We start from the raw sequence: 12628 nt of genomic DNA, 5'->3' as shown, positions 1-12628 counted from the left end.
AGGTGTGGGAAAGAGTAGTGGAAGCCAGACTAAGAGCAGAAGTGAACATTTGTGAGCAGCAGTATGGTTTCATGCCAAGAAAGAGCACTACAGATGCAACATTTGCTTTGAGGATGTTGATAGAGAAGTACAGAGAAGGTCAGAGAGAGCTCCACTGTGTCTTTGTAGATCTGGAGAAAGCTTATGACAGTGACAAAGAAGTATGTTGGAACAGGACATGGATGAGGGCAGAGATGAAGATGCTGAGGTTCTCTTTGGGAGTGACCAGGATGGATAGGATCAGGAATGAATACATCAGAGGGACAGCACATGTTAGAGGTTTTGGAGATAAAGTCAGAGAGGCCAGACTGAGATGGTTCAGACATGAACTTTCTGCCTATCTAGCCATTGTATCTATCTTATATGTCGTATCTATCTGTCATATCTAACGTATCTATATATCTTATCTATATATCTTATCTATCTGTCATATCTATATGTCTTATTTGTCATATCTATCTATCTATCTATCTATCTATCTATCTATCTATCTATCTATCTATCTATCTATCTATCTATCTATCTATCTATCTATCTATCTTTGGGGGGAGAGGGGAGACCCTCGTTTTGGTCTCTGGGTTGCATCATCACTGGATCAGTATCTATAAATAAGATGATGTCACCCCCCTCCCTCCCACCGTTGCAGTCTAGTAGGATTCCTGCGGACTGCGTCACTAGGCCCCGCCCCCGGAGTTCCTATAACTGGGTGATGCAACGGGAGAGACCGAAGCGCAACTCAGAGCGGCGGAGCGGAGCGATCGCGTCCAAGTTCGATCCGAAGCCGGAACCAGAACTCTCACAGGTGCGTTCACGTCTCCGGTGAGGGACGGGGGGAGAGGGGGGGTGTCCGCGTGCTTTTGTTCGCCGTTCCGCCGCGCGCCGGTCCGGCCATGGTTCCAAAGAGAAGCCGCGGTGTTTTAAACTCTCGTTGACAGAGTTTCTGTTTCTGTTTTGTTGAATCTTAACTTGTTCTATGGCTATAATATAACAATTATCATCAGAATCACCTTTTTAGAGGGAAGTAAACCGATAAGATGGTCAAATGTCATGATTGTTATTTGTGGAAGAAGCAGATCCTCCCTCCTGTTACGAACCAAACTTGTTGATTGTTTATCTTCATGATGTCATTATTACTCAGCGAAAAGTGTTCTGTAAGTTCTCCTGAATGGCCTCTGGTTACTCATCAGATCTTTACGTGGTTGGTTGTGGGCGTTTTGGCCTAAATTAACAACAGAGTTCCAGTTAAGTTTTTATCTGACATTAAAAATCATTCCTTTAACATTAGTTGAAGAAAAAAGTATTTATTGTAAAAGGCTAAAGAAGTATAAAAACAATTTGAACATGGCAAAGATGTTTTAAAAATATAGCTGAGTTTTCATAAGGATGTTTGAACATTAGAAACTTTTACACTCAGGAAATGCTCCACTTAAAAAAAGAGAAAAAGAAACCAAGGTGAAACTACTGAACCTGATTTCACTGACTCAAAGTCTGACATTTCTGCAGGATTATGCTGCAGCATCTGGGGCCCTCGCTGGCTGACATCAGCTGCTCAGCCCTGGTCCCCTGCCTGTCCCCCCCAGGAACCCTCACCCTGGAGGACTTCACCAACTTCACCCCCATCGTGAAAGAGGAGCTCCGTCAGGTCATCCATAGCAAGCGACTGTCCAGCGGGCTCAGTGTGGACGCCAGCTCCGACAGCACCAGCTCCGCCTCCACCCATGACACAGGGGTCAAGAGAGAGGTGAGGCAGGTGTTCTGCCCCCCCCCATCAGCCTGAGTTTTTTTTAAATTCAGATCTCCATGGGTTTCAGCTGACGCTAGAGGAGCACGAGAGGAAGAAGAGGAGGCGGGAGAGGAATAAGATCGCTGCTGCCAAATGTCGCAACAAAAAGAAGGAGAAGACTGAAGGACTGCAGAAGGTAAACTCCAGCTTTCACCGCGCTGCGCCCCAAAAACCGGATGTAACCAGGAGTTCTATGGTCCATCTAGAATCTACTAACTCCATCGCACAGGGGGGCCAAAATCCAAAACACACTTTAGATCGTGGGCCGAACAAGATAAACGTTTATTGAACTTTCAAAATGAAATTTCTAAAACTTTTTAGTATAACTGTTAAAAAAACAGGCAGGAATATTTCTCCAGAATAAATCAACTTAACCCTTTAACTACCCGAAAAAGGAAAAAAAAAACACCGAAAAAGTTTTTTTTTGCCTCGATACGGAGTCCCTAAAGGGACATCAAAGTAAAAAAACATTGAAGTAAAACAAAGAAACATTTTTCTAAAAATACTTTGGGTTTTCATAACCAGAACTTGGGTTAGTAAGCAGAACTTGCTTTTATTGCTTAATTTTTTTTCTAAAAACTAAAGTAGTAAAAAAAATTCTGGTTAGTAACTGGTGCACACCATATAGTTTTTTTTCATAAAAATGTAATAAAAAATGTAATAAAAATAATGTTCTGGTTAGTAATGCATGTACACCAGTTACCTTCAGGTGTGCATCCATTACTAACCAGAATTATATTATTTCAATTTTTGTAAAAAAAAAAAAATTTTTTTACTTTAATTTTTTTCTTTAGTTTCCCTTTAGGGGCTCCATACCTTGTGGAGTAATGCAACATTTTTAAAAATATGTTTCCCTCAATGGTTGAGCAGGCAGTATAAGGGTTAAACGTTCAATAACTTCCAATATTTTACTCTACGTAATAATATTTTTTGTCAAAATTATACAAGTTAGACATAAACTAAACATTAAAAAAACAATTTTTTTACTCTTATGTCATTTTACATGAAAAATTATCTCCCAAAATATTTCGATTTTCATAAAACACATTTGGTTAAAATTATTCAAATATGAACATTCTGCTGAACAAAACAAACAAAACCTGGAAATAAAAATAGCGTTTGTGCTTTTTAGCAAAAACAAATCAAAATATTCGGTTTTCTTTGCTTTTTGTTGTCTGGCAGTTTTACTCTGTTCTAGTTATTTTATCTGGTTATGTTTAATTCTTTCTGTACTATAAGTGAGAGGAAGGCAGAGGATGATGACACCGTTGTGATGTAAAATACTGAGTGTTCCACAAAGAAAGCCTTAGATTATCATAATTAATCTCTCAGCCTCCGTAATTATAATATTGCTTCAATATGTTACCAGTGCAATAGCATTGGGCCAATAATAACAATATTATAAAATAATCTGGCGGATCTGGGCCTTAACTTTGACCCATGAGGATAATAGACATAACAAATTCTCTGAGGTGGAATTAGTTTTTTCTAAAAAAAAAAAAAAAAAAAACATGCGAATATGAGATTTGTTATAAGTAGTAATGGTGATGGTTATGGTAACTATGGTCTTAAATATGAATTTCTGCTGTAAACAAACTATCAAAAATACGTCACAGGCTTATACATCGAGTCCCGGAACACCGATTGATCAAAATTTGTTTAATTCTTAAACTAAAATAAAATAGAAGGTTATTGATCCCATAACAGGAAAAATATCTCGATAGCTATAGGTCTTTTGAAAATTGAAAAAAAAAAGAGATCAAAATACAGCAATCTCTGACCGCATGTTGTGATTGTCAGGCTAGCCGATCACATAAATAAAATGCAGCAGCAGATCAATTTAGACCCAGAAGTGGTGGAAAAACAGCCCTATAAGAAGTAGCAGACATGCCACTCCACTCATTAGCTGTAAAAAAAAAACTTTTCTGTTAAAATTAGTTGATAACAAGAGGATAACGTAACAAAAACAGCTAAGCTAACTTGTAGCTAAAGTTTACTGACTGGTAGCTAACTTTTCTGATGGTGAAAACAACAAAATGTAAAAAAAACAGATCAGAATAGGATCAGAATACCTAACTCTCTTTCTGTTTCTAATCTTTCTTTCTTTTGACTAAGGCTACTGCTGGCAAAAAGTTAGCCTTCTTTAGCATCGAGTTAGCTTAGCTGTTTTTGTCACTACCATCCATTCTCTTAACCTGCTATCCTTTTCGGGGTCACGGTGCTGCTAGAGCCCGGCCCGGGTAGTGATGGGCGAAGGGAAGGGACCTGGAGCGCGTGCAATCACCCCGCCTGTCCTGAGAATAAACTGCCTGGCTAAGCGAGGATCCTCTATGCTAGCAGCAGAGAGACAGGGTTTTTATTTTCTTTGACCAATTTCTTGTTAACATCTCTCTTTTTGCTGTTAATATCTTCTCTTTTTTCCAGCAGAGATAGATAATTTTCCTGCCAGGGAATCAATAACTTTCTAAAAAGTTTAATTCTATCGAAGTTTTTTAATAAATGAGGTGCATCGACCTTGAGTTGCATGAATCGATGTTTAGACGCTCGATGTATAAGCCTGTGTTGTATTTTTGACAGTTTGCTAACTGGAGAAATTTGTAACAGACATGTTAAACGTAAAACTAAATTTTGCCTTCATATTTTTTCCTGTGAAATGGCACATTTTTTTGTGTGTGTGAATACGTTTCTTTTTGCAAGCCATCTTACCTGATAACCGAGCCCAGTTTGTCCTCTGTCTGCTCTTCTTAGGAGTCAGAGAAGCTGGAAAGCATCAATGCCGACCTGAAGGCTCAGATCGAGGAGCTCAAGCAGCAGAAGCAGCAGCTGGTCTACATGCTGAACCTGCACCGCCCCACCTGCATCGTCCGGGCCCAGGAGGGCCAAACCCCCGAGGACGAGAGGAACCTCTTCCTGCAGCACATCAAGGAGAGCAGCTTCCAGCTCCACAGCCTCACCTCCACTGCAGAGGCCTCGCCGGACGAGGGCCAGCTGACCCTCGACCACGTCTGCTGTCTATGACTGAGCAGAGGCCGCCCCCTACTGACATCAGAGACTCGCTGAGTGTTCGCCGGACCTGAAAGACTGAGGACGACACTCGGCTCACACAAAAATCTGACTCTGCACTGAGGGTTGAGAGGGAGGGGAACGCCTATCATGCAATGTCTTTTTAGTTTTTTTATGGTGATGTTAATGCATGTGGCACTGAAGTCAAATTTCAGCACTTTTTTTCTGTTGGCCCAGAGCACCAGTGCTAACCTGTTCTGAGCACCAAAGTGATCACAATGATTGAATGACTGCTGTACGATCAGATGTTCCCAAACAAACCCGATCTCTGTCCAGCGTGAGAAGAGAGATCAAACTTGCTGCTAACCTTCACTTATTGTTTCAAGTTTGTTTGTTGTTTCACTTGATCTAGTTATCCGTCACTGACCGAGTCGTGGTTACCAGCAACAGCAACAACCCTTATGTCTTTTTTGTGAAAATGTTTCCATTTTTGTTATTTTAGAACGGTGTTTTTTGAAGACCCTTTTGTGTGTTTTGCTGCAGGAGAAGCCTCAGATACCTCCTTTGATTGTATTTATTGACTGAAGACATCACGCTGGATGTTGGAAGTGCTCAGTCACCATCAAATACACGATTTTTAACTAATATTGATTGCCAAAATAATAGGGCTGGGTTAATCAAATAATTAATTGATTTGAATCGATTTAAGCTTAATAGATCAATAATCGATTCATAAAATATAAATTAATTTAGCACAGAAAGCTAAAGTCTGCTAGCTTGATGCTAACGTTTAATAGAATTTCCCATAGGACGGCTAATGCTAACACTCTATCGACCTAAACATGTAATTCATTTTTCAAACTATTTTAAGGAAACCTTTTTAAAGTACCTATTGTTTTTCCTCATACTGTCTTCTCCTTCTGGAATAAGGTTTAATGCTATAGCGTGATCGCTACCTAGTGGCCAAACTGAAACATCCTCCAGGAGAAGCAGAACAATGTAAACTCAAAATTGAATTGAAGAACCGAAATCAAATAATTTCTGGAAATTATAACCGAAACCCAGCCCAACAAAATTATGAACAATTACATTAAATCAAACAGAAAACCATTGTTTGATGAAAAAAACAAAAACTTTCTTTTAGAAAAAATCAATGATGTCAATGAGAATGTGCTGACTGCTGTTGCCCTGAAAGTTTTGATTGACCGTAGATGGCAAAATAATTTCTTTTGAAATGTTTTGACTAAATAAAGTTTTCGAGTGTTTGATGGTGATGAGAGCCAAACTTTATTTTTTTGGAGAATATGAAACTTGTGTGTTTGTGCTTTCTGTCATGTGAGCTAGAGTCGTCAAAAGATGCAGGCGTCTGTGTATGTGTCGATGTTGTGCAGCGAGTGTGAGATTGTGTGTCCACCGTGCCTGCAGGCCGCTCTCCTGTGTTCTTCCTCCTTTGCTATCTGTCCAGCTTTGTTTTTGATACTTTCATTAAAAACACTTATAGCACATGAAACTCCGTCATCACTTCAGCTCACTTCACTTCCTTTCAGCTACTGACACCAGAAAACAGTTGATGTGAATCCTGAACTACATCAGCCAAACAGTTGTGATTGGAAATGTGAGCCCTGGACGGGAATATGTCAGAGTACATCTGTAATCCAGAACATCAGTCTGGGCTGATGCTCTGAACAGACACTATTTTCATCTCTGATGGAGCCGCTAGTTGTTTAGGAGTTCTCCGAAACGTGCCCGAACAGCTGTTTGCTGTTGTTTCAAGGTGTCTGCAACTCTCTGCCACTAGTTGCACCTGTCTGGCATTATTTGCTGGTTTTTACTGTCCTTTGCAACTGTCTGCCAGCAGTTGCAAACAAGTGCCATATTCTGCAGCTGTCTGCTATTAAGGCTAATTAGTTCCTATTATCTTAAACTAATAACAGGCAGTTGAGCACAACAATCTTATCCAGACTTGTTCTTAAAGAGTAACCAAACCCTAAATCAACTTTTTTTGGGCTGTTGACCGCTATACATGGGGTTCTAAAAGTGCTGTCTGTTGCCAAATTTTTTGACAAAGTAATAAAAACTTGAAAATATAGTCAAAAAACCAAGGCTGGGTATGGATTATAATTTCCAAAAATGGTTCAATAAAAATATATCACTATAAATAAAATATAAATCATAAAGTTTGACTGTAAAGGTTTTTTTGACTATAAAAATTAGTTGCACGTGCGATCAAGGTCACTTACTGTGTGAATAATTCGTATTGCTCTTTCATGGCGTATTTGAAAGTAAGGTTGATTCATAGTTATTCCCCAAACTCTGACACAGTAAGAAAAATGTCATAAAATCAACTGCCAGTCTGGCATGTTTCTCTGAAGTTTTCTCTTTACAGAGAAGCAGAACTGGGTCTGTTTGGAAGCAGAAGTGACTGATGAGCTCTGACTTAAAACTGTAGAAGCTGCTCCACAAACTCATGTTTTGTCTTTTGTTGTGTAAAAAGTTATAAAACCCATCCTGAGGTGTGAATCATTTTACAGGCAGCCAAATATATTAAAGAAAAAGAAAAAAAAGAAAAGTGGGCTGACGATCTGTTGCTGTTTATGGATAGAAGAAATGCATCTTCAGAAGAAGATGGATAAAACTGCAGCGCGTGGGGACAGGTTAAAGGTCATTACTGGGATGATTCTATGGTGAGCTTATCAGGGTGTTCAGGAGAAATTGCTGACGTGTGAAGCTTTCAGTTCCTCAGAAACATGAGTGATGCAACAGAAGCATAAAAACTTTAATTTGACCTGGAGTTGCCTATGCCTGGTTCAGATGGATGGAGTATCCCAGCCAGCAAGGCCAAGTTGGTCCCATATGGTTTAAAAGTGGGCAGAAAATGTGGGCCCTGATCAAGTTTGTCCGAAGTTTCTGTGGTGACCACACCTGTGATTGGCACCCTGTGGACGGCGTATCATGCTAGTGAGCTCTGCTGTAGCAAACTCCAATGTATCGAGCTAGCGAACTCCGCTGAATTGAGCTAGCGACCTTTGTTGTAGCAAGCTCCATTGGAGCAAGCAAGCGAGCTTCGCTGTATCAAGTTCGCAAGCTCCGCTAAATTGAGCTAACGAGCTCCACTGAATGGAGCTAGCGAGCTCTGCTGAATGGAGCTAACGAGCTCCACTGAATGGAGCTAGCGTGCTCCGCTGAATCGAGCTAGCAAGCTCTGTTGTATCAAACTACCCCACTCCGCTCTTGCTGACATGCTCTGTAGCATGCTAGCAAGCTCCGCTGTACTGAGCCAGCGAGCTCTGCTGTATCGAGCTCCACCGTAGTGAGCTAGTGAGCTCCACTGTATCGAACTAGCAAGTTCCGCTGAATTGAACTAGTGACCTTTACTATAGCAAGCTCCTTTGTAGTGAGCTAGCTAGCTCTGCTGTATCGAGCTAGCGAGGCCTGCTGAATCAAACTAACAAGCTCTAATGTAACATGCTAGCAAGCTCCATTTTATCGAGTTAGCGAGCTCCACTAAATCAAGCTAGCAACCTTTGCTGCAGCAAACTCTATTGTAGCAAGCTAGCAAGCTCTGCCAAATTTAGATAGGGTGCCTTGGTGGTGCTACTGAGCTCAGTCGTATCAAGCTAGCGAATGCTTAACAAAAGCGTTCACCCACCAGCAAGGCAGCATTTTTACTGATCAGATGGAGCTTTTGGCAGACATAATTTTACTTTGAGGCAATGTCAGTGTTTTTTTCTGTTTGCTTTGTGGACACAGGAAGACAATGAGAAATCCAAAAAACAGAACTTTATTTATTATTTTTTTTATTGAAGTCTGTTCTCCATAAGCAGATAACAAAAAATCACATCAAAGATGAGACGCATAGGTATGCCGATCATTTCATAATCTTTCATCCTAATTTTTATCAATAAGAAAAAAAACTATATAACAGTTTTAACTTTCATTACCATAATTATATGATCATCAAAATAAGTCTTTTTATTTTGTGTTGGCCTTCTGTGGGCCTACTGAAGGCCTTCTGTATTTACAGTTACTGAACATTTTCAGATAGAGTTGCAGAAAGGACACCACTTCACTATTAACAATAGGAATTGTGGAAAACCTGACAACATAATTAAGACAATGAATCATGGATAAGCCGAGGATGTTCCACCACACTGTGGAAGTGTCAAAGTGCCCTCTAATGGCTGCCTAAGGCTTTGCGGTACTCAGTTACACTGGCGGGGGCCAGAAGGCTGGAATCATCTTCACTCACAGAGACCGGGCAGTCGTGTTGTCAGGCTGCAGACTGGATGAGGTGAAGGAGCAGTGCATGCTGGGACAGAAAGGCTCATGGGCTCTGAGGGCTTCAGCGAGAACATGCTGCTCCTCTGACAGAGACTCCACCTGCAGTAGACCACTATCGGTATTAGGCTGGTTTGCGACAAGCAGTAGTTACCTGAAATCTTCTTTCTATGGAGTGATTTTAGTGCCATCATATTGCAAGCAAAAGTCACAGTTTTGAGATCAAAATTTTCTGCACTGCAAACCAAATGTAATGTGTTAAGAATTAAAATTCATAATTTGCGAATAAAAATATTTGATATTTGCTGTTAAAAACTTTTTTGCTCTCAAAAATATTTTTTCATTTGGAATTTTTTTTTGCTTTCCAAAATAAATTTTGCAATTGCAAACTTATTATTTATTTACTTATTGCTTTCAAAAATATTTTTGCGTTTGCACTGCAGCACAAACGTTTCCCTATCTTTGATTTTGCGTTGATGCTGAAACAGAAACGTATGGAAGCAAACTCAAAGCTGGGGTGAAAGTGAGAGGAGACACAACGAATCAAAAACATTTGTGCTGCAATCGCAAAAATATTTTTTGAAAGTAAAAAAAAGAAAAAGTTTGTAAAGAATCAGAGTTAAGCAAAGACAATTTTTTGAAATATCTAGCTGCATCATAATGTATTATTTTTAAATAAATTTTAGTATGATTGTTCTGAATTATCTTTTAGTATCTGTATACAGATGTTACTCCAAAAAGCCTCCATTTACCACTGATGAACTGATGTGGTTCAGTACTGCAAGTCTGTTGATTATGATGATTTTTCATGAAAAACAACACAAAAATCCAGAATAATGTAAAGATTGAGCGTGATGAAAACCACACAATAAAATGGTTGATTAGAAGTTCTCAGTTACCTCTCTCTTCAGGGTTTTGTTCCTCTGCTCTAGTAACTCACAGGCCTGACGGTGAGGAGAACAGAGCTCTGTTAAAAAAAACTATGACAATAGACGGTTTTCATGTGATGTCACACAAAATGACGAGTTTGTAAAGTGACTTCTAGTTTACGGGTTTAGAACGGCAAAGCCGACAGCTGAACACTGTTTAGGCAATTTTAAGTAAATAATGAAAGATATCCTAACCAATTGTAACCAAATTTTGCCCAATATTTTTTTTTTTCTAAATGTTCTTCCTGGTAGTTTTGTGTCTCCTCTTAGATCAAACATCAGTATTCCTCCTGCAGAATGCTCCACAGCTTCTTCTTCTTTCACTTTCAGCTTATCCCTTTCAGGGTCGCCACAGTGTAATTAGTGATTTGGCAGAGTTTTCACGCCGGATGCCGGATGCCCTTCCTGACACAACCCTGTACTTGAGGGGCACAGGGACCCAGTTAGGGGGCAGCGTCAAGGGTCTTGCCTAAGGACCCAATTTGGGTGGGGATCAGTGGACAACCCTGGGAATCAAACCCAGGGCTCCTGGGTGCCACTGAGCCATCCAGCCGCTTTCCCAAAATCCTCTGGATGATAATAAATGAGTCGTGGATTATTTCTCTCTGTCCTACCTGGTTGTATTCATTTTTCCCTCTTAGATCAAATTATTGACAGTACCCGGTCATAGTTAGATGAAGGTTACAGGAACTTCATTGAATGCTGCTGGTTTGATTATGAATTCAGATTTTCTTCCTCTAATTTATGCTAATGCTAACGCTAGCTTTCCACGACGGTGATGAGACGTAGATCTGCAGAAGATCTTTTCTGTCCAGTTAAAGATGATCACATTTCTGTGTTCAAAATCACTAAAAACAGAGATAAAGTCAGACAATTTCAACGTGTCTGACAGTAAAGAAAAACTAATAACTGTTATTTTCTGATGAAGCTCCTCTTTCCTGTTGATCATAATCGTGTCTGATCCTGCAGGATAATAAAGGTACACAAGGATAAAAATAATTTGAAACGTCAAAAAATATTCCTATTAAAAATATATTCTATTTTTACAATTACCCCTTAAAATAACTGAAAAACAACAAATACCTCTTATTACAACAACTAAATTTAGCTTTGTGTGCAGTATAAAAAAAGCGCGTCCAACATGCAGTAATCTGCATATTGGCAGCTCCTATTTCGTGTGGCTAACATGAATTTCCATCAGTTTTTGTGCCCGATCACATTAAAAATACGTGGAAATTACTTCAAACAATAAAATCTGCTCAAATGAAAGGTCGATATTTTCAATAGAACCTCAAATATTGAAGGATTATTCAAATTTGTATTTAGATTTGAGAACAATCTAAGACGGCTTTGCTGTTTTAAACCTATAAACTGGAAGTCACTGTTCACATTTTCGGCCCTGTCACCATTTGGTCTGACGTCTCCATGAAAAGAGTTTATTACTTTAATAATCATCAGTGATGGAGCATGTGCAGGTGTGTCGTATAGTGACACACACCTCATGCAGCAGGTCAGCTCTCTGCGTTTGTCTCTTCCGGCTCCTCTGAGCGGCAACTCTGTTCTTCTCTCTTCTCTTCATCCTCCTACCGTCATCCACGGAGCACTGACAGATGGGACAAAAACACATATGTAGGTGTTGCTAATGTCTCTAGCTAGCAAGATCTGCAAACAGACAATCTGTAGGACTGTAAATCTGATTCTTCAAAGGTTTTTCTTGCTTTTTCTGCAGCCAGTAAAGAACAAGTTTACCTGTTGTACCTCCCATTCTTCACAGAGTTGCTTCTTTACCACCATCTCCTGTACAGACTGGAGGGACTCTGACATTGTTGGTTGAAGAATTAAAGTGGAGGTGCGGCATCTGATCAGAGGCTCCACAGTCCAGATGAGTTTAAAGCGCCAGGCTGCACTTTCGCATCACCTTTCTTTGACTTCTCACTTTCAGTTCCTCCTTAGGGGAAGTCGTGGGTTTGGTATACAATAAACAACACACATGAATTCAGTCCACAGCCCTTCATTTGTGGAGTGACTGATTGTTTCAGTGGTTTGATCCTTTGTGATTTTGCGGCTGATGCTCTGCAGTTCTCACAGCTGTTCTGCGGCTGGACGCTGAACTCTGAATCAAGAGGAAATGCCAAAGAACTCAACACCGGGGTCTCCAACTCGATTCGCCTTGGGGGCCACTGAAGGCAGAGTCTGGGCTGTATGGGGTTCCATTTGGGCCAAAAGTATGTTTTTGAGTCAGGGGTCTGTGACCTCTAAGACTAAAAGAGCCATTTGGTCCAGTTTCTTACAGACAAAAAGCCGAAAAGTCCAACATTATAGTTTAAAAATATGCAATATTTATGTTTTTGTGACAATTAAAATAAAAAAAGAAGTTTTTAACCCTATATAACCATTCGTATCATATTTGATACACGGAATTCTGAGACCTATCAAAACATTTCTTAAAAACCCATTGCATATAAATTGGCTGTTTTCTGCCCTGCAGTTCATTCTTATTCCACTAGGGGCAGTAGAAGGACTTTTGCTGCTGATTTCAAAATTGCTGCCCCTGATACATCTCAAAATCACATCAAATCAAATGTTATGCTAATTT

The 12628-nt window shown here is 39.9% G+C and overlaps 2 protein-coding genes across 2 annotated transcripts; one reads left to right on the top strand and one right to left on the bottom strand.

Annotated features, from left to right (window-relative positions):
* The first annotated feature begins 724 nt into the window (after positions 1-724).
* On the top strand, positions 725-5470 carry atf3 (activating transcription factor 3). The gene is made up of 4 exons (XM_024291301.2): positions 725-841; positions 1543-1780; positions 1851-1958; positions 4571-5470. Exons 2-4 carry the CDS (start codon positions 1547-1549, stop codon positions 4838-4840), a joined length of 612 nt encoding a protein of 203 aa, XP_024147069.1. The 5' UTR covers positions 725-841; positions 1543-1546; the 3' UTR covers positions 4841-5470.
* A 3170-nt stretch (positions 5471-8640) lies between these two features.
* batf3 (basic leucine zipper transcription factor, ATF-like 3) lies at positions 8641-12144 on the bottom strand. The gene is made up of 4 exons (XM_024291661.2): positions 11782-12144; positions 11531-11635; positions 10003-10047; positions 8641-9205 (listed from the first exon to the last, which is right to left on the bottom strand). Exons 1-4 carry the CDS (start codon positions 11854-11856, stop codon positions 9071-9073), a joined length of 360 nt encoding a protein of 119 aa, XP_024147429.1. The 5' UTR covers positions 11857-12144; the 3' UTR covers positions 8641-9070.
* Positions 12145-12628: the final 484 nt, after the last annotated feature.

This window comes from Oryzias melastigma, linkage group LG24, assembly GCF_002922805.2.
Source record: "Oryzias melastigma strain HK-1 linkage group LG24, ASM292280v2, whole genome shotgun sequence".
In the NCBI taxonomy this organism is placed as follows: Eukaryota; Metazoa; Chordata; class Actinopteri; order Beloniformes; family Adrianichthyidae; genus Oryzias; species Oryzias melastigma.
Note: the sequence above shows the minus strand (reverse complement) of the source record. Positions and strands in the feature narration are given on the sequence as shown.

What these genes read in the sequence shown, in the direction of transcription:
- batf3 (XM_024291661.2), bottom strand. Translation starts at nt 11,856, where the DNA reads ATGTCAGAGTCCCTCCAGTCTGTACAGGAGATGGTGGTAAAGAAGCAA. An exon ending in AAGAATGGGAGGTACAACAG is followed by an intron (nt 11,636 to 11,781) that starts GTAAACTTGTTC and finishes CCCATCTGTCAG; the next exon opens with TGCTCCGTGGATGACGGTAG. An exon ending in ACAAAACCCTGAAGAGAGAG is followed by an intron (nt 9,206 to 10,002) that starts GTAACTGAGAAC and finishes GGTCTACTGCAG; the next exon opens with GTGGAGTCTCTGTCAGAGGA.
- atf3 (XM_024291301.2), top strand. Translation starts at nt 1,547, where the DNA reads ATGCTGCAGCATCTGGGGCCCTCGCTGGCTGACATCAGCTGCTCAGCC. An exon ending in ACACAGGGGTCAAGAGAGAG is followed by an intron (nt 1,781 to 1,850) that starts GTGAGGCAGGTG and finishes CATGGGTTTCAG; the next exon opens with CTGACGCTAGAGGAGCACGA. An exon ending in AGACTGAAGGACTGCAGAAG is followed by an intron (nt 1,959 to 4,570) that starts GTAAACTCCAGC and finishes TGCTCTTCTTAG; the next exon opens with GAGTCAGAGAAGCTGGAAAG.